The 22,375-nt window shown below is 36.9% G+C and overlaps 2 protein-coding genes across 4 annotated transcripts in view; both read left to right on the top strand.

Annotated features, from left to right (window-relative positions):
- The first annotated feature begins 7,604 nt into the window (after positions 1–7,604).
- LOC149202144 (uncharacterized) lies at positions 7,605–11,233 on the top strand. Of its 2 annotated transcripts, XM_089399905.1 has the most exons (7): positions 7,605–7,741; positions 7,834–7,893; positions 8,063–8,152; positions 9,201–9,290; positions 9,947–10,071; positions 10,825–10,883; positions 10,987–11,233. In XM_089399905.1, exons 1-7 carry the CDS (start codon positions 7,694–7,696, stop codon positions 11,214–11,216), a joined length of 702 nt encoding a protein of 233 aa, XP_089256031.1. In that variant the 5' UTR covers positions 7,605–7,693; the 3' UTR covers positions 11,217–11,233. The 2 variants fall into 2 exon arrangements, with proteins under 2 accessions (XP_089256031.1, XP_089256032.1); XM_089399906.1 differs by lacking the exon at positions 9,201–9,290.
- Positions 11,234–11,268: 35 nt separating this feature from the next.
- Positions 11,269–22,375, top strand: part of LOC149202143 (uncharacterized) — a 198,970-nt gene continuing 187,863 nt past the window's right edge. Inside the window, exons 1-2 of one of the 2 annotated variants that reach the window (XM_089399903.1) lie at positions 11,269–11,337; positions 11,433–11,495. In XM_089399903.1, coding sequence (XP_089256029.1) covers positions 11,290–11,337; positions 11,433–11,495 — 111 coding nt within the window. In that variant the 5' untranslated portion in view covers positions 11,269–11,289. The remainder of the gene's footprint in view (positions 11,338–11,432; positions 11,496–22,375) is intronic. The other variant, XM_089399904.1, reaches the window with a different exon arrangement.

Raw genomic sequence — 22,375 nt, 5'->3', positions numbered from 1 at the left:
ACCCAATCCAAACACTTTCAACAATACAACATGTCAAAGTGCTCACTTCATAGATGTAAATTCAACCTGGCAATCTAATATTTCAACATCAAATAAACAAACACTTCAATTCATAGGAAATTTGCCATGAAATAAAAATACATACATACATATATACACAAACACTCAAAATTGTCTCAAATGTACATTTTTAACAAAATGGCATAGTGTGCCTAATATACAAAATGACACCTCATGCCTAAACATGGAAGTATGGTATATGGTGACTTATATAGAAAATGATTCTAATATACAAACAACATCTCTTGCCCAAACATGATTGTCTGGCATATGATGTCATATATACAAAATGGGCTTCATTGGTCACTCATTGAACACTTCCTCCCTCACCACCATCATTTGGATCTCAAAAGTTGATCTTTCTCCTCTTACTAGAAGAAGGAACTCGATTTTTCTTCTTTTGTGACATTTTTTGTATCTATGGGCACTACACAAAGAAACAACATTCTCGTTAGACTTTTCCCATAATAAATTACACACTTATAAACTAATACATTATAATTCAAGCCTAGAAAACTCACCGAATATGTTATAATCAATTGGGAGGGTGTCATCCTCCTCTACATCCCCAACTTCTCAATTATACCACCATAGTCACAAGAGTAAGAGCATATAATTTAAACAAAAAATCCATAGAATCAATTCAATTCATCATAAAGAAAAAAAATCATCAATGAATGATCTCATCATGAATTTCTCCCCCAATGATGGAAATTCACTTGCAAGTGGAGGACTTAGTTGCATAATCTTCCCATAGGTTGTTGAAATTTCTATGGATGCAACCTCTCTAGGTGGATGGGATGGAAAAGGTGGTGGAGGTGGGTGATGTTCAACACCTCTTAGTTGTACTAGTGAAGGAAGCTCCCCATTCGAGGTAAGTTGGATCCTAAATATTGGGGCAATGTAATGATATCGGTGGACAATTAGTGAGTAGATGATGGATGGTGATGAATAATGTGAAGGTGGATGATAATCAACACCTATGGGTTATACTAGTGAAGGAAGTTTCGTAGTCAAGGTAAGTTAGACCCCAAATATGGAAGCAATGTGACAATACTAGTGGACAACCAATGAGTGAACGATGGATGGTGGTGAATAATGTGGAGGGGTAAGAGCGAAGAACTGAGAAAATGGAGGAACTTGCATACACATTTATAATATATCAATTAGTAAACCAAAATAAAATAATGAAATAAGCATTTCAATAAAATATGATTTGACCCATCATACTTGAGGAAGGGAACATATGTCCTCCCTAGGTGGGCCTGTCTCCTCCCCAAGTGTTACAACAACCTATAAAAACATTAAACGAACACTACAATTATATTGAAAATTAAAAGATTAATATATATTATGGACTAAATATATATGTTTTTTTTTGCAAGGAGGGGTAGTTTTAACTCATTGTAACAACCTCGGGTTGATTTTTCATGTAAATAAAATCAGACCAAGGTCATGGGACAAGCATTCCAAGTTGAATGGAGGGGAAAACACTATAGTGGGCATCAATTGTGGTTAATTAATGACTATGGAAATTGGTAAAGGCAAAAGGCAATAAATGACAATTTAGTATAAGAAATAAAGGAAAATAGGAGAAAATGAATATGAAGAGACACAAATATGCATGCAAGGGAAATTAGAGAGAAAATGAGGGAAAATGAAGAAAAATGGAAAAAGGAAAGGAAGATACTAGACATCAATGATAAAAAGGAATTAGAGAAACAATTGACAACTTTTGTCAGTTCTAGCTTTTATCACTTTCATAAATAGAGCTCTAAGAGAAGAGAGAGGAAGCACTTGGACAAGCAAGCAAGCAAATGAAATCAAAGAAGCACAAGGAAAGGTTGGAAGAGTAGCTACAACAAGAAGACATTGCAAGTAACAAGTCGCATGTGTGATTTCATTGCTAAGATTTGGATGCATGGTACATGCATTTGGTTATTGGTTTCTTTGATGCCATTGGAATGGGATTTGTCTGGATTGATAGTGGTTTTTAGCCTTGCCTTGCCATTTCCTAGATAGTCATGGTGTTGTGGGTTCCTTGTTTTCGTTTACGCTTTGGATGGTTAGTAGACTTTGGATCCTGGTGAAGTGGTCTTAGGAAATTCCCAAGGGTCAAAGGTTGAGATGAGGTTTCTCCTGGAACTCTTAATGGATGAGCGGAAACAGGAAAATTCCCTTGGGTATGGTGAAGAAAGTTGGAGGCATCGAAGCTTGTTTAGTGTTAGTGATTTTTGGACTGTTTGAGGTGAAATAATTGTAGTTAAGGGTTGAGGTGGTTAGGCCTCTGAAAGTATTGGTTAGCTTTGTTTTGATTTATCCCATGATATCCCACATTCATACTTGGAATATGGCACGAGGGTGATTGGTTGAAAAAGAGATTTGATTCAGCCATATCTATGGTCAAGTGATACGTGGAAGCCCCTGACTTGGTTGACATTTGCATATGTTAATATGAGTTATTTTCTTATTGTGATCAATGAGCACATGTACTAGTTATTTTGTTGATTTTATGATTTGTTTGTCATGGAATCATTCTAGTTATATGTTGGTTATAGGCATGGTTAAATGATGTACTCTTTTTATGGATCCTATTCATGATTTGATAAGTTATTGAATGCTTATGTGAATGCATGGGCTAACTAGTGTTGTTGTAGATAGTTTGAGAGGGAAATGAGCCTTCTTGATGATTCCTTGATGAAGTTAAGAAGACATTGAACAAATATGTATTCATAACCTATAGTTACTATGTTTACCATGTGTTTGACGAAATGTTTCTCATGTGTTTGGCAATTTATGAGCAAGATATAGCCATAGTACTTATCATTCAGACTTATTATCATCTTAGACTGAGTTATAGAGAGTTATGGGTTGTTATGGGTAGCTGGTCTGTAACTACCCCTGAAAATACGGATCTAAGTTGCTAGTTTCACCCTCTGAACTGAGAGATTTTGGTTGCAACCGCATGGAGAAGGCCTGTGCGTGTGGCTAGAGACTTCCAACTGCATGCACAACTTGGCATGCATGCAGTTAGGGTGTAAGGTTTTGGAAAAAGAAAGTTCCAACCCAAGGCAAGCTCATCAATACATGTTTTTTGGTATATGGGTGGTGTGATGCTCCTGGGAGGTGTCAATATGTTTCTGGTTAGTAGACCCCACTTCCATCACTAGAACTTGGATGTTGGGTCATGTCATAGTAACTCTTAGCTCATGTTTACCCTAGAGAGATTGTAAAAGTGGGATGGGGTGGTTACACTCACCATACCTAGTTTTGCAGTACATTGAACGAATAAGCAACATCGAATGTAGCACCAATGGTCAAAACTAGAACTAATACATTCATAGGGCTAGTGGGAGTGTTATTAGGGCATAACAACTACAAACAACTTATAATTAGATAGACAAAGAAAACAAACACAATTTTATACATATAAAATAAAGAATGTAAAGACGGTCAAGATAATAACCTCCTCTATAAATTTATGTTTCTTGCTTCCCTCCATCTAACCATAACAAGTTTTCCCATAGTTTTTACATCTATGAGGCTCAAGTGAGCCTCCAGGTGGCCTTTGCTAGTTAATCCTTGTTGCAGAACCAAATGGTCCAACCCCACTCGCAACATCAACTATTGGTCGCTCCTTGTGTGATGATGCCACCAAGTTTCCATGTTGCACTAGCATATTCAATGAAGCTAGCATTGTCTGGGTCTCAACAATGTTATCCATAACTGGAAGATGTTGGGAAAGAGGGTTAGGAAATCGTCTAGGTGGATGAGGACCTAATGATAGGTTGCACCTAACATTTTTTCTATCTTGCATAGACCCATAATCCACCCCCTAGAATTCCTTCATGTCAAAGTAGTTGACATGAAGTCCTAGCCAAAAATCTTCCCAAAACTTCCTCAAGAAGTATAGAGGTACCTCCCTATTATTACAGGGAGGTTTTTCAAATACCACAAACCATCTATTCATCTAATTGTCTAGAGATGGTTGATAGGTGCACATTCCATACAAATGCATTTTTTGATTACTAGTCTCAGTTGGTTTTCTCTTGGGTCAACAAACAAAGACAATTGATGTTGTTTAGTAATGTTTAGGTCTCTGATTTGGTCTTTATTTAGACTAGTTCTATAGTGTTCATACATTCTAACCCTATAAATAAAAAAATATTGGTTAACTAGTTTTGGGCATGGGAGATGTATGATACAATTGAGTTTAATGACCTTATAAGAAACATTTGTGAAAATTGTCTAATGTTTTGGAGATCATGTATCAGTGACCTCAATGTAGTTAAGGATGCATCAATTTCATCATTTGGATTTCTTGGTTCTTAGTTTAGGTTTGATTGCTCTAAATTTTGGTTTGGTGATGGTGGGTTTGGGTTCTAATTAGATTCCATGTTATCCAATTTCTTTACAATTCAATACAGTGATTGTGTTGAAGGTATTAATTTAGTTGTTCTTTACAATTTTAAACCAAATTAAAAAAAAAGAACTAAAAAAAAATGTTAGAGTGCTTACCTAGACTCCAAAGACACGGTATAATGTTGATTTGGCAGTAGGTTGTTTGAGAAGCAATAATTTTACTCAATATCTCCCAAATCGTGTTGCATGGTCCCAATTGATTTTGTAAAAAATGGGGTTGCAAGCACATAAATAAAAATTATTATGAAGAGCATGTGTGTGTTTTTAGAGTGTGTGCATTTTCTTAAGCCATGACGAGATGGTAACGTGGATGGCATCTTGGTTGGTAGCTTGAGGCTTTCTAAGCCTAGACACCCAAGAACATGCACGTGTTCATGGTAACTTGCACGCATTCCTAAAAATGTTCACAAGAATGTGCATGTCTTCCTATGGGTGTGCTATCTCGATGGCCCCATTACCACTTCTAGAACCATCATATTCATACACCCGCCCCTCTACTTTTGTTAATAATAATAATAATAATAATAATATCCATTTTTAAGGCCACGGCCAAGCCAGACACCAAATTGGTGTATGAGACCCCCTTGTTTGTGGGACAAGGGACCCACCTCCTCGCAACGATTTTGACTACTAAGTCTACGAAAGCATACATACTCTAACCCCCCGTCTGTTCTCCCTCTCTCTCTGGTTTTGAACCCGTGACCTCTTAGGAGAAAACACATGCTCTAACCATTAGACCCACTCAATAAACATTACAGTGGATAATTTCTAAAATTATTATAGAAAAATAATCATTAATAAACTTATTCAAAAAAATCAATACTAATAAAAAAAAAAAAAATAACAATAATACTACTTGCACCATGCACAAGAAATTCACTTTAAAAACATTAAACTAAAAAACCACAAAATGAAAATACACGTCTTTCTTATTGAATTAACAAAATAATTCACAATCCCACATATAAATATTGCATACCGTCATTCAACCTAATCTTCCAAATAATAATGGAATACAATTAATATAAAACCAACACCAATAGTTAAAAACCACCAAAAATCTATAAACCTCGCCATTTTATTAGGATGCATTGTATTAAGTTACTTAACATACCTGCATAAAATTATATCCAGGCATATTCATTCCGTGAAGAGCTTGAACCAATTAACTTATAAGTGATAGAAAGCAAGCAACACCGCCAATAACAATAACTCAAAACATGGATTTACCACAGCAATAACTTTGATTATGGGTGTGAACTTTCTTTTCGATACTTCCTTTTTTGGCATATATATCATGGCACAATGATGGGAAGGCTGGTCATTTAATTTAATTTTAGTTAATGAAATGATTTGATACTTTTTTTACATATATTTCATGGAAAATGATGGCAAGGTTTGTTATTTACTTTAATTTTAGTTAATGAAATTATTTTATATAATTGGTTTTTTAATTAAAAAAATTCTTTCGAATTAGCTAGTCACTAATTACGTTGATGCATTTTATAGTTTAGTATAAAGGTTACGTGTGATTCGGTCATGTTCAAAGTGGAATTGATTCGGTCATGTTTAAAATGGAATTGAGACGTATTTCTTCCAAAAATAGCAATATATATAATTTTAATTAAAAACATTATAACACATCAATAATCTTACTCTCACTCTGTTGGATCGGTTAAAAGAGATATAGTAGTCAATATTACAATCTAGTACTAAGGAGTTATAGTAAAAATATTTCACTTTCAGTATTACATCCACAAATAAAATATTTCTATAAAATCTCTATAGAAATAAAATAATTAAAAAAATGCACTTATTTTAAATTGTTTATATATATATATATATGGAAATATTTTAATGTTTAGAAAAAAGAAGTAATAAAAAACAAAATAATTAAGCTACTTCCTTAAAAAAATGTGTAATTCATTCCATTGTTAATATAAAATTGAAATATGGCATTTAAAAAATATTAACAATAATAAAAATATTCAATATAAATCATAAATAAATTATTTTACTTTGTAAGATTAAGTAATATTTACATTTATTTAAAACTACATTAATAACATAAAACATTTTAATATAGTGATGTGCTCTATAAATAAAATATTTTAATGTATATATTACGGGAAATATTTCAATTTCATATATATATATATATAAAGAAATAAAAATAAAAAATAAAAAATAATCTTATGGTTAAAACATTATAAAACATTTTGAATATAGTCTTACTGTTTGACATTTTGGTCATTTTTCAAGTATATTTAAAAGCCAATTTAGGTTAAAATCTATCAAAATTTGTTGAAATTACAAATTGAAGTTGTGTAGTCTACATAATCCAAGAGTTCAAAGATACCTTCGAGGTGTTGTATTTAAACAATGAAAAATTACATATAAAATACACTTACACCAACCTAGATCCATTTAACTCTGGATTTACCAAAAACTGAGAGAAATCAAATCTCTTGAGGTGCAAACCTCTTTTGAAGTAAAAAATAAAATAAAATAAATTAATTGTAGATATAGAATTAAGATAAATCTACACTGATCTTTCCCTTTTAAATAAACTATATCATACATAAATACCATAATTAAATATATTATTTTCATTTTAACTTGTAATATTTTATTTTTATTATTTTTATTTACCAACCTAACAATACCACATTTATTTTATATTTGACTAAAAGCACCTTGTAACGCAATAAAAATATCCATCTTAACTACAAAAAGATTAAACTTCTGCAAATATATTGCACTCTAAAATAGATTTGACTTGTCAAGAAATTTGATCACCCCTGGTTCCTGATTAAAATAATTTGTTATAATTAATATTATTATAACACCAAAGTGAACCTTTTTCATCAACTTACCGATCGAAAACGGAGCTCTTATGACGTCTAATATTTTAAATTGTATGCTGTATAATTAAACACCTCAAATCTCGGAATGCTACAGACATTACACATAAACAGTGGAGCGCATCTTCAGAACTTAATGATTCTTTTAATTACTAATTACTGAGTGTTCTTCATTAATGATTCTTTTAATTACTAATTACTGAGTGTTCATGATTCTTTTAATTGTTCATTACATTGTTCTTTTTAGATCTTCGACCGTCCATGGTTTTCAGCGCAAACAACTTCAACGGATATATACAGTTCACAAGTGCAAAGAAGTAGCAATTATTGCTTAGCTCATTTGACCAATGGATAATGGTCCAAACACTTATCCCCATGCGAAGGCCCAGCACCTTGTAAGTATATAAATGCATTCGCTACCTTTAAATTTTGTCAAACAGGGGACAAATCTCATTAAGCTAGAGCCTTCAACCTGCATGAATGGCAGACTTGTTTGCTCAAAGATATTCAACAACGTATGCAACGTTCCACGAATCCTCCAGAGCAGGTACCGCGTAATATTTTGGCCATATGCTGTAAATCTTTAATTCACCAAACAATTCGTTTGGACTGGTGCTAAATTCTTCGCAATGCCTTGGTCTTTTCTGTGAATCTTTAAAATTTTCAATCTCTGGGTGAAATTATGCTAAATTATGCTTAATTTTCTGTGATTGCAGGTCATTCAGCCGCTAAATTTGCCATTCCAGCTCTCCTTTATAGGCGGGATGCAGTTTCGGATGGCTGTTATCCCGAGTTTGCTTAGAGCAGTACGCTTATTTACTCTTTTTATTCTTATTTAACTGATTTTCTTTAATTCTTACCGAAACATTATTATTTGAGAAATTTAGGAGTCTGAATGGACATTTACGCCGTTAAACGTCGGAATTTAATAATTTTGCCGGGGCAATCAATTCCGGAATTAGTGTGCTCGGTGTTCGTACCTGAAGACTACACGGACACCTGAGATATTCTTTTTAAGGTCCAATAGTTTCGAGTGAAAATTTGTGGCGGTGCCGTCCATACATTTAACCTTGCTTCTTATTTTAACTTTTTAGTTTTGACTTTTTAGTTTTGATTTGTACTTTCCCTTCATTTAGTGACTGTACGCATTGGCGGAATATGAGCAAACTAGAATAATATAGCTTTACCATATAAGTTAATGAATCGATGTGCAAATAAATTTACTAATTTATGGCTCAGGTTATGTCAGCAAGCTGTTAAAAGCTGCAATACCGAGTAAATTTCACAATCATATTTTGTTATTTTGCACAGCATTGTGTTAGTCTATAGGTTTTCAAATTAAAGTCAAACCAGATTCAGAAGATTTTGAACCATATAATGCTCTCTCGAAAGAGCTATTGATGTTAAAAGTATTACGTACCTTCCGGCCAAAATGTCTGTAATAAGTTGCTTTATTATATCTTTTCCGAACTTGAGCATCTTGTCTTTTCGTTTTTCTCGCTTGTCGTGTTTTTTTTGGTTTTGTACCTTTTGTATTTAGCGTATATTTCGTATTTGGTGTATATTTAGTGTCTGATTCAACCGATTTTTATAAAATTTAAAACGTTTAATAAGAGTAGACTAAGAAATTTATTTTTAATTTCACTATATCTTATAAAATGTTATTCCCATCGCTTTCTTTTTGGGAAATTAATTGGATGAAATTAGATTTATGTTTAATTTCACTATATCTTATAAAATGTTATTCCCATCGCTTTTTTTTGGAAATTAATTGGATGAAGTTAGGAAATGAATTTTACAGTAAGACACATACAAATGCATCTGGTTATATTCATCTACGCTTTAATTTTACAGGCAATAAAACATAGAAGAATTATGGAAGAATATCAGCTTAACATCTCCAAACAGTTTAGTGTACAGGCAGACTTTCAACTGATGCTAGAGGTTTGTTATTATGCAAGGCCATTACGATTTACAATTTTAGTTGAATGTTTTGATGAACTGGACTCCACGGGGTAACTTTTTTTATATGGACCTCTTTTGGTAAAAGCATGAGTCGGATTCTCTCAACTCTTCTATAGACTGCTGTTCAAAACTCAAGTCCATCGCACGATTATGTGTTGTTATCTTTTAATTAATCCATATTGCGCCTTCATTTGTTTATTTGTATGTTCGAAGTGTAATTTGTTTTCTGATACTCCATCAATGATCAGATATTATTTTTCAAAGCGCTGGATAGTGTGTTCAATTTTATTAGCTTTTCTATGTTCGTCAAAAAATCATAATTTACAATACTAACATCGGTAATTTTGTAACTTATTTTTTTATGTGATAAGAGTTCATTTGCATAAAATTGATGGTCTCACACGTTGGATTTGACCCTTCGTTGGGATTGGACAAATAGGCTAAATAGCTGATGCAACTTTTCAGACACATAGGAAAACCTTTAATGAGAAAATACAGTTGGAATAGTGTGGTTTTCTGGCATTGAATGAAAATATACCGTTATGTGAACCCCAATCAATTTACAAGATACAATTCAACAGTTCTTAAATACTCAAAGAAACTCTAAATTTGTACCTGCGAAAATCTTCTTTCAGGAATCAGCAGATATGTATGCAGGGTTGGAATTTGAGTATGAGAAGCAAAAACTTGATCTTGGAAATCTGAAATATAGGACCCATAAGCTTATATATAGTTGTTCTTCCATGCTAGGGTCTGTGAGGTAAGGACCTGCTCTGCATTTTTCAGTATTTTCAATGTTTGAGGATTTCTTTGAAATTTGTAATGGTTAGATATTGAGTAGTATCTCAAAAGTCAAAATTTCTTAAAACATGCATGGAAATTCCACCTTAGCTGAAATTAAGTTTATGCTTTGAATGGTTTGGTTTAACTCGACTCATCTGTTTGCCACTTCGTTGTTCAGATTATGACTTAGAAAATTCTTAGAGAAGTAGTCAGCAACTGGATTAACTCGTTGGTTGTAGTCTCATTCTTGCATTTATGTATATTGCTATGTTTGGCCATAAGAAACACTAATGAGACGCTAAAAATACCATGTATCTAATTTTGTATTTATAATAATAAGAAAAACTGATGTATAAGATTTTTTTGTGGGATAAGAGACCCCTCCGTGCTGTGGTTTACCTGATTGGTCTGTAGAGGTATATGCAGCCTGACCTCACTGGATTTGAACTGAAGAGGAAACACATTTTAAACATTATGTTCAGTCAAACTGCATCCCATTCGTCCACACAACAAAAGAAGTTGACCCACAGTCGCCATACCCTATAATTCATTTCAGATACTGTTTCTCAAATACTCTAGCTATATATCATACGTGAAATCTAGGCTTCCACTGAAGTTCTTTGTTTTTTGCTAAATGAAGCACAGAGGTGATTTCTGTTTTATTTTGCCACTGAGGTTTTACAATGATGAAACGACATCTAATGTAGCAATATTTCATATTGCATTGTAGAGCGTTGTTACAAAAAGAGAGAGATTTACCAGAGTTAATGGTACTTCTGCAGAGTAAAGGTGATCTTTACGTGCTAAGATGAGAAGCAGACATAGAAATATTCCTTAACCCATCTTAACATTTTGTGGGCTATTTTAGTGATATAATTATTTTCTGTTGTAGATTTTCTCTGTATATGTGAAGGGATCATTGTTGAGGCAGCAACAAATCTTTTGGATTCTCGCCTTCAGTACAACACTGAACCGGTGTCTGCAACCATTTTACTGTTGCAAAGGATATCCGAACTTGCAGATGGTATGCAAGAAACCTGCTTCTGCTGCTTCTTGTCAGAAAATTTTAAAATGTCATGTGGTAGCTTTATAAAGGACATATATAAATGCTCGTGCAAATAATTTGGACACTGCTTATACCAGATATTTTACTTGAGAAATGCTGGCAGGAAGGAAGGCATTGGTTGAACTTGAGATGGATCATAACAGGGAGAATAAAAATGGAAAGAAGACTTTAATTTGGGTATGTATCCTTGTGGTCTTCTTCCGCTAATTTCTAGTTATAAAGAATGGAAACCATTATGAGATGGTAATGCTATTTTGTCCTCTCTTTTCAAGGCACTGATCGTGCTTTTCTGCAAGCAATCCAACTATCGCCAAAATATAGTCATGATTATGTTGGTATGTGCATGTACAGTAGCAATTAGTAGATTTTCATTTTTGTAGAACTGTCTTGATTTTCTGTTCAATGTGTGTTTATTACCAGTTATGCTTTATATTATGAGATGAGGACTATTGATATCGATATAGTTGGGTTCCTTGTCTGTTGAAGTAACTCCGGGGAATACTGTCAAAATATTAGAGGTTGCAGGCATTTTCCTATATCTGGCACCAGGCGTGCAAGTGGATTATAGTGCAGAATCTTTTATGTCTAGGGAAGCAAATTTAACATCTATAATTGTATGAGTTATAACCACTTAATACAACTTTTGCCTGGAAGATAAAGCAGAAATTTAAGAGCTCTGCCAAAACCTTCTGTGTTAGGATGTCATGGTTATGTAAAGGGAGTTGTTTGATATGTCATGGTAATTAAATGAAGAAGACTTTGACAGTTTAAACTCAGTCAGGTGGATTATCTACGTCACGCCAACCCTGACTAGATGAAGTCCGTTGAACCCTTAGATGAATTCAGTGACATAGGCAATATATATATTATTATTTTTAACCATTCTAAATTTATTGTTTATGGAGCTTGGAGTTTGAGATTGATGGTAAATGGGTACATTATTAAGGCACTTCTTGTAAAAAGGTCGCTGGTTCAAATACCCATGAATGTTAACATTAAACAAAAAAACTAAATTTGTCATCCAATGTTTTAATTTAAATATTTTATAACCTTTTTTAAGTTGAGTCTATGTTAGATTAGCTTACATTTGGGATAAAAGAATGTTCTTCTCAATTATGCGATGTCATTAGGATTGTGCAAGGCTTAGTTGGGATATTTTTCTGGTTCCAGAAAGATTGGAAGAACAATCTACCCTCCTATAGGATTTTGTCACTGGGATTGTATGAGACTTAATTGAACTTAAACACCTCATAAAATAGTTATTTATCCCCCAATTGACTCCCACCCTCCAACTTTCCCATAAAACTTAAACCCAAGGGCCAAAACCCTACCATAACTAAATCCAAATATCTTAAATAAATGTTAACAACTCCCTTTTCACCAAAACTCAGTGGATTAATCTAGGAAGCTTTTCCCATCACATTTTTGTCATCCCATTAAAAAAAAAAAGAATTGGAATCTTTCCAATACCCACTGAAGTCCCCTAAATAACAGTCTATATTGAACCTGCATCCATACTTAGCCTATTTAATGATATACATCTCTCTTCGTTATTTCATCCGGTAAGGTCCATATTGCTTGCAAATATTTGGAGTTTTAAATTCCTCAAAAGTGTTTTTTTTGGCTCTGAAATAAATTTGGATGGTTAAATAACATTCTATATTGAACCTGCGTCCATGCTTGGCCTATTTAATGATATAAGATAAGATAAGATAGATAAGATAATTATATTTATGTCCAACTAATGACCACAAAGTAGGTCAAAGGGACTGTTGAGTACACTGATGTATATACAAAGTGGGAGAACCAAACGGTCTCCTATAAAAGATACAATGCATGAAGTAAATCAAAGATACAATGCATGAAATAAATCAACAGCTGGCCCAAGTGGAGAAGATCCAGGAGCTAATAGGTCTGAGGATCAGACCCATCTCTCCTAACATCTGACGCTAAATGAATAACACTGAAGAAACTCAACAAAGTCTGTTGGCCTGATGAAGAGTCGATGGCAAGTGCAGACTGTCCACTAAATCGTATCCTGGGGGGTTCGCGTGCTGCTGAATGCTAGAGGACCTAGTCTGTCTCCTAGGAACGGATCTAAGATGGAACTGCTGCTGAGATCTTGTGTGGCAGGGTGAGGTCCCACAAATCCTCATTGATCTGGAGTCTGGATACGTACTGGTATCAATCGATCTCTTGGTGCCCCTGTCTCTGGTCTGATGGGAGGTTGAAGAATATGCGCTCGGAACCTAAGAGCCTCCTGCATATATAGGGTCAAACATTTATGATCGGGGTACCTAAAAAAGTCGGCGAGGGTTCGAGAATCTCTGAACAAGCAATGAAACCTTCCTCTGATCTTGTAGTAGACAGGGCATCCAAGGATGAAGTGCACCTAGGTCCCCACTTCCTGTAAATGACATACCTGGTAGAGTTCATCTAGTCTATCCACTTGGTGGTCTGTCTCTACCCAAAGTCTATGAGAACCTACTCTGAACTGGCCTAGAGGAATGCGAAGAGCATGCATCCAGTGGTGAAATGTATACCGGGGTCGAACAATGAGCCCGTCTCTCAACTCCAAGAAGCGCTCAGCTCAGAAGGCCATCTTTGGGCGCAACCCTCCTAGAGGATTGACCCAGGTGACCTGGACGAACTGCCTGTAGATGTCCTCCCTGATGATCTTGTTTAGCTCCTGTCTAGTAGGTAAAAGGTGACCAGGAGCATCTAAGGAATATCAGAAAGGAGGGAGACGATCCAACTGAATTCCCACTGACTCTAAGAGGTTTGAAACTCCTATAAACCAACATCTGGCTCGGCCTGAGGGAGTAGAATGGGCAATAGTCTCAGAAGAGCAATATGCCAAGTAAGGATAACGGTCCCTACTCTTTATCGAGTTTGCCATCCCTAGACACAATGCAAGAATGAAACCAATCTGAAAACCGTCTCAAGTCGAAAGGGCTGAGCTCCAAACTCTGCAAGGATGATGTGTTGCGGCACTATCAGTTTGCACCTCATGATGCGGCAGAGAAGAAGAATCTGGGCTCTCTCAGCTGAAGCCCAGTCTGACTCAAGTAAAGACGGTCCCCAAATCTTTGAGCCATATAGAACAATGGGATGAATCAAGGTGTCCATGAGGCTCATCTTGGATGAGATGTCCTGGAAGTGATGTCGAAAGCAATGTCTCTCGAGAAGGGCTAAGGATCCATATCCTTTATTGATCCGAGGTTGAAGCGCTGGTCGCAAATTGAAGCGGGGACCTGAGAATTGCACCCCCAAGTAAGTATACGTGCTGGTGATCTCAATCTCCTCCCCTCTGAATAGAAAGTGAAGGTCTGAGGTTTTCTTCACCCCATTGAAGATCATAACCTTGGTTTTACCCAGATTGACAGTCAATTGTCGATGGTCACACAACAGAGCTAAGGCATCCAGTTGTCTCTGTAATCCTTCTGGGGATGAGGAGAGGAGGACCACGTCGTTAGCAAAGAGTAGAATAGATATCAGAACTTGGTGAAGAAGGTAGCCATCAATGTCCTAGATATGCTCGTGTAGAAATGCTTCCAACTCATCAATATAAATCCCAAACAGGGTAGGGGACAGTGGACAACCCTGTTTAACCCCAATAGTGCTTCGAATGAAATCAAACATCCCATGGGCTGCGTGAAGATGACCAAGAACAGACTCATATAGGTGCATAATAGCGGTCAATAGGGTTGCAGAGATGCCAATATCTCTGAGTCTTTGGAGCAAGGCCTCCCTCGGAACAGAGTCAAAAGCTTTCCGAAAATATACGAAATAACAGTAGACTTTCGAAGAGCGGTGTCGTGCCCGCTCAATCACGGTGCAAAGGGTGAAGATGTGGTCAATGGTTTGATGATCTGGTCGAAAACCTGCCTGTCCCCTAGCTTCGAGTTGTCTATGATCAAGGTCACTGGAGAGCTTCCTATGTAGGACAATGGAATACATCTTCGAGAATGTGTGACCCACCATGATCGTTCTGTAGTTATTGGGATTTGAGCTGGAACCTGACTTGTGGATCGGATGGATGATGTGGTGTGCCCATGTTGGTGGAAAACCTTCACGGACTACATGGTTGAAGAGATTAGCCAAGTAGCTAACCAAAGCACAGAAATCGTGCTTAAAGAACTCTGCTTGGTAGCCTTCCTCATTGGCTGCTTTGTTGTTGTTCATCACCCAAAGGGCCTCTCTAATATCTCTGTCTAAGAATAGATAACAGGGAGAGGGTGGGGAGGTAACATGAATTTGGGCCTGCCCGAGAATATCATAAAGGTTAGAAGTGTGAGAGAACATGGATGTAGGGTCGAGGTCAAGTGGAAGAGGGGAGCGTCGGGGAAGGATGGTACGCCAGAATTGTTTAGGGGAGTGGGTAATGAGAGCAGAAAGTTTGCGTCTTCTATGGGAGACAAAGAGTCGTTTCTTATGACGAAGGAGACAATGATAAGAAGCTTTGAGGTCGGAGTAGAAGGGTTGAGAGTGGGTGAAAGCATATCGAAGTTAGATCTCTCTTCATTGTTTCATTGGGTAAGATCCATCTTACTTGCAAATATTTGAGGTTTTAAATTCCTCAAAAGTGTTTTTTTGGTTCTAAAATAAATTTGGATGGTTTTTAAGCGAGCTACATGGTTTGCTTTTTTTTTTTTTCCAAGAAAGGAAAAAACGTTTTCATTAGAATATTCACAGGCCATGATCGGGTACCAAAATGTCAGAGAGGAAACAGGGGCAATCAAATAACCCCAAAAGAACAAACCAAAGCCATCCCCAGCGGAACAAACTGAGTCTAACAATCCTTATCAAAATCTGACAAAAAAAGCCTTAAAATAAAATAGAACAAACAGAGTATAAAAGTGTCTTATCAAAATCTGACAAAAGAGACTTAAAAAAAATAAAACAAGAGGAATATAGAGGCAAATAGAACCGATCAAAAGAAAAATACATTATCATTTGCTCCATTGTTTGCTGTTAAGACCAAATTGATCATTCCATCTTTATTAAATGTGAACAATATAGACGACAACTTGTTTTAAAAATTAAATTTGTGCCTGATTTTTAACTATGTATCTGTGCCTGACTTTTCTCCACACGATAAAGTTTAATGGGAGAGTACGTAAATTCTATCAATTTTCAGGTTAAGGACTTTTAAGTACACGGTACACCTTAAGAAGTTTCACCTCTGAATTTTAACAGGCCTGAAAAAATGCATCTATGTCAGATCCCAATTAAAGAGCACAACATAAAATTCGAGAAATGCTCAATTCCACCCAAAAAATCTCCTGTGTATTTTCCCTACAAACCAGCACCCGCGTTTATATTTGTTTAAATCGAATCTCTACTTTTGGGGCACACCACTGTTACTTCCAGCCACAATAATTTTCCAGAACACCACCCTGCAAATTTCTCTCAGACAGGCTCTTTACTTCATGTATGGTCACATCGATTCTCCAAAATTCCAGCCATCTTTTCTCCAATCCATGCTGCCCATTAATTTTCAGAGTGTTAAGCTTATTAAAAAATTAAACCCTTGTATATACTAAAATAACGAATCCCAATATGTAGGAATTTGACCTGACTGAACGAGTCCATCTGCTTTTTTGCTATATAGGTGACACAATCGTCTGGTTCTAAATTAGTGGTTGTGGCATTTCTGTAATGGATTTGTCGTGCCCCCCCTACGTTTGATCCACATCTTGATGTCAGTCTTCATCTTTTTCATCATTGGCTCCCAGACGGAGGATGCTGAGTCATGGGAAGGACTACTCCAAGGTCTTATCAAAAGCTCCGAGAAACCTCCTTTAGCAAACGAGGATGAGTCATGACGAAAGGGAAGGGGACCAAAATTCTTGTCACGGGTTGCGAATAGAGAAGAAACAGGTCTACTTCCTGATGGGGGTGTTATTAATGAGGTTTGTAATGGCAACTAATACTTGATTAGCTTGTGGACGGTGCAAGTGGAGGGTGGGTTGATGACTCTTGAAATGAGTGCCACACCCTACATTTGTTGTCTCCTTGCTATGGCATGGTGTATACCCCGTTCACAGGAGAGGGATCACCTAACCCAGTCCCATCATGATAAATGCTCGGTGGAGGTAGTGTTAGGTGAGAGGTACGACATTTTGTTAGCAATTGTGATGGGTTGGTTTCTGATGGGCAGATTGGTTACTGTAGGGGAAGACCCTGACAAGCAATCATGTGAGCTCATTGATGAGCGCAAGAACTATGGGAGGAATCTGGGTTTCAAATAGTGTGCCAGACATCACACTTGTCTGTGCCTAGACCTTGCACACAGTGTTAAATGTCATCTAACGTCGGGTCCTAAGCAGTTGTCCCTCCATTTTAAGTGCATGGGTGTTCTATCAAGGTGGCGACTTTGCAACAATACTTGGGTTGGTGAAGGGGATTCCTTAGTCCTCGTCTGCGCTTGGTTTCCACATCAGGTATACTTCATTTATGGGGGTGGCTACCTTCATTACCTTCATCGATTTCTGGTTAGATCCATTTCCGTTTCCATGACGATAGTTAATTGGCTTGGTCCTTGCAGTTTCGAGAGAACAAGAGAGTGTCAATGTTTTTTGTATTATTCCTTCATTGCACATGAACTGGTCTTGCCTTTGAGTTGGTGGTAGTTCTTCCTACCTCATCGCTTCAAGGTTCTAATTCGGCGGAGATTTCTTTCATTTCCTTGGTTTTGGTTTGTGGGTTCTGGTATCCAGGTACTTTCTCTGTCTGGTTTTAAAGGTGTTAATTTAGTTGCCAATTTTCTCCAACAGGGATTTTCTTCAGTTGTATGGTTCTGGTTTGTGGAGTTTGGTATCAAAGTTCTTTTTCCATTTCGTTTTAAAGGTTTTAATTCGGTTGCCAATTTCCTCTGTGGTTATAGCTCTTCGATCTTTTCTTTGTTTCATATCTCTCAGTTTGGGTTCATTGGGTGTTTTGGATTGATGATGTGTTAACATGCGGGAGACATCCCTTCTCGTTCACTCCTCGCAAGTCTTTTCATTTTGAAATTTTGGTTCCTTTACTCTTTTGGTGGCGTTCCTATAATTCTATTCCTCAAGTATTGATCCTTATTCCAAGGCACTCAGTTAAAAAGGGTTGGGTCAGTCTTTGTTGTTCTATGGAACCTTTCATACTATATAGCTTTGGTGATGAAATTCTCTTGGTTGAATCAAATTCTCCAATTGTGATAGTCCATTATCCTTTTGGTTCACACGGGTTGAGTGTTTATTTGTGGTGTCTATTATACTCGCTTCCCATTGATTTTTATGGCTCCTTGGTAGAGAATGTCGAGTTGCAGAAGTGGTGCGAGTGGTTCATCTTCCCACCGACACCAGTTATTTGGATGAGAGTCTGTGGCTAATTACTTTGATTTGGTCCCTCCTAAAGTCAGAAAGGAAATTCTCTTCCTTGAGTCAAAGGAGCTTGGTGATCGAGCATTATTCTCAGATTCAGAGGTAGGAGGTGTCTAGCTCAAATGGATTCTTGACCCGGGGAGGTTCAAGAAGCGCAAGCTCCATTTTCTTCACTCCCTAGCAGTTCATCAACAAATGGAAACTCTACTACACATGGTCCTCAGAGATAAGAAGGTAGATAATTACAAATCGTTTGCAGGGAAGGAGGATATCAAGCGGATTCTTCGAGATATCCGCTTTACCCTGTATGACATTGTATCTCGTCTAGCAAGGGTAGAGAAATGTGTCTTTTCTGACTTTGATACTGAGTCGGAGGAGCTCAATGAATCTCTTGTTGTTATCAATGCTCCCTTACTCACTGCATCTCCTCGTGTTGTTACTTCTCCCTAGGGGAATTCCTCTCCCCTATCTCCTATCATCATCATTTCAACACTCTATTTTTTCAAGTGGAAGTGGAAGTGAACTTCTGGCGACGATTGTTACTCCCTCATGCAACATAATGGTCAACTCTTTCATTTTTGGTGTCTTGATGAATGAATCTTGTTTTTCTCTTTGCGATTATGTCTCTACTATTGTCATTCTTCTCACTATTTTGTCAACTGTACTAGTGGTGGCCATGGATTAATCTAGCTCATATAGATTGGTTCTTTTTTGTTTGATGTATTAGTGGCGTTTTTTTTCTAAACTAACTGGTCGCACTGATGGCTTGTTGGGTACACCTGGTTGAAGCTCTCGTCTCCCAGGATTGTCTTGTTGAAATGCCGAAAACCTACTGTGCTCAATGTAATACTTCTTTATATTAATAGAAATCATTCACCGAAGCTTACAAAAAAGAGAGAAGAAATGGGTCTACGGTTGGACATCGCATTTGGAAGAATTTTTAAGAAAATAGTGATTCCTTTTTCAAGGTGTGAGTCTTTAAACAGGGAGTCTTAAGTGTCCTAAAGTAAACTAGTCCTATTGGTCCGTATATATTTATCCCTTGAGGTTTGTTTTATATTATTGTCTTATTAACACTCCAATATTTATGGAATGATTTAATGTAATAAATTATATATATCTATATATAAAAGTTGAGTTGATTTTAGGGTGGGTTAACTTCAATGTTGAATGGAAGAATGTTTTTTCTAATTGTGAGATATTGTGAGAGGCTCGATCGAGCTTGAATGCCCTTCGGGAGAGCTTTTCAACCTTTCTCAATGGAATTTGTGTTGGAAATAATACTGAGAGGGGGGGGGGGGGTGAATCAGTATTATCAAGTCAAATATTCCTTTTTCAAAATCAAATGATATACGCTACTTCTGTTAATTAAACCCGCGTATATACGCAATTATGCAGAAGGAAACCCGCGTATATAATGCAAACTTTTAATTTACTTTATCTTTCTGATGATGATTGTTAATCTGTGATTCAGAAGCAAATAACCAGTAACCAGAAACAATAAAACAGAGCAGAAAGACATTCGCACACAAGAACTCAAGATATAAGGTGGAAACCCAATGTGGGTGAAAACCACCTGCTGCAATTCATCTCTATCTTCTCTTTAATTAGAAACTTCTTTTTACAATTGTACTAGTGCAGTCCTTTACCAGTACGCAGGCTGCAACCTGCAGAGAGCTACAACCCTCTCTCGTTTTCCAGCTTCTTCTGGAAGGGAGCTCCAACCCCCTTAGTTCTTGTACTAGCTTGAGATACTAGTACGCAGGCTTCTACCTGCAGAAGGCTGCAACCTTCTTTTTGCTTTCAGGGACCTCATTTCATTAATTTTTAGACTGGATCCACAGATAGCATCAATCAAACATCAAGAATTTCTGCATCAACCAAACTTCTTTTCACCAATCAAAACTGAATCAAATAAATACTTCTCTGACTGCTGTACCCAGAACACAGTAAATGTAATCAAACACCAATTCTGAACCCAGAACACTGCAGCAATAAAACAGAAGTAGCTAGAACATAAATCAAGATATGTACGCTACTTCACTATTCAGAAACTTGCGTGTATATGCCTCTGTACCACAACCAACCTGCGTATACTCTTCTTTCATTCACAGAAAATGCGTGTATACGCACCTGCACTTCACTAAACCTGCGTACAGATCTATAAAGGATAATTCATTCTTTTAAACATTCAGTCATTAGTTAACCCAGATTATCAGATTTATAGATCAAGAGTGCGCCACATATAACAGATCAAAATCATACAAAAATATCAATGTTCAAGCCTTGAGATTTTGATCCATCAATAGACCTTATCCTTCTTGCGCTCAAGTTCCTCCTTCATTCAGATCTAGATCTGCACCATAACCCAATCACCAGCATTCCAGATCTAGCATAATATCAGATATTCAATAAATCAGATGGTGTCTTGCCACATGATCTCCTTCCTCTTTTATAGTTTTAGGCCTTCCACAATACCACGGTCCAAAACCATAATAAACAATACCAAGGGCCCAATACTTGGGGTCAACACTTCTGACGAGATACCATGGTCCAAAACCATAGGTTCAAATTCCAAGGACTAACGCCCACGGACCAAAAATAAGTTTCCCACCATGTACACGCTTTTATGTGCGTGAAAGTGCGTGTATACGCATACGCGACTTTTGAACGTCTAACTCGCATGTATACGCGTCTTCGGCAAGGTGAACCTGCGTATACAAGATTTCCTTCATCCTGAGAGCTTGAACTGAGATCTGTCACCAAAGTGAGTTGCCATCAAGGACAACACCTGTACCATAGCGCCACACCTGTGCCATAATGCCAACAATCTCCCCCTTTGGACTTGATGGCAACCTAAGATCCTCGTTCTCCCCCTTTGTCATCAAGGGCAAAGGGCTGTGCTCCCCCTGAGTACATACTGATGTCGCTGCTCTGCTGTATTGAACATGCTCCCCCTGACTGTAGGCAAGATCTGCAAAAAGATGTTATATCATAAATGACCTTCCTATCACCAAAGGACTCGATACATACATTCATCACCCAACCAAGTGGGGATCAACCAAGTGGGGATACATCAGAAATTTACATATGACAACCAAGTTCATTACATGTTCATCCCAGGCATAGTGGGGAAACCAAAATAGGTCGTTACATGACCTTGACACCATAAATGAGATACCACAAAAAGAGATACATGACATAGAGACGAATTTTCTATAACAAGACTTATGAAAGTCACAGGCAGCAACATCTGTCCATCATTATTCAGATCAGCAACCAAGATTTCCTTCTGTTCACCCGCTGCCTCTGTTCCACCTAAAACCAACAACAGCTTGAGTACTTGAACCAAGATCTTCTAAGGTAATGCCAACAATGCATTATTAAAAGATTATCTGCTCCCCCTGAACCTGTGCTAGATGGTCTCTGTCAGACCCATATCAGACTCTCTTCAACCAGAGTCTGTCCTTGCTGATTTTCTTCAGAACTCCATATACGCGACTGCACCTGCATAAATCGGCGTATGTACGCGAATTCCCCTCATCCAACTCGCGTACACCATCTTTTCTCTGAAACAGACAAGCTTCAACAGAAGGATGAAGCATCAACTACTCCCAACTTCTGTCTGAGATATTCAAAAGTTTCCCTGGGCAGTGGTTTGGTGAGTATATCAGCAACTTGTTCCTTAGAAGGAACGTACTCCAACTTGACTTTTTTCTCAAGCACTTGTTCCCGAAGAAAGTGATATTTGATAGGTATGTGCTTGGTCTTTGAATGCATGACAGGGTTCTTTGAAATGCTTATTGCACTCGTATTATCACATAAGATAGAGACAGGTGGAGTACAAGTGATTT

Source organism: Pinus tabuliformis, chromosome 2_1 (genome assembly GCF_031772625.1).
Source record: "Pinus tabuliformis cultivar Carrire ecotype Pingquan chromosome 2_1, CPIR1, whole genome shotgun sequence".
In the NCBI taxonomy this organism is placed as follows: Eukaryota; Viridiplantae; Streptophyta; class Pinopsida; order Pinales; family Pinaceae; genus Pinus; species Pinus tabuliformis.
The sequence above is the reverse complement of the archived record's forward strand: the minus strand, read 5'-3'. Positions and strand labels throughout refer to the sequence as shown.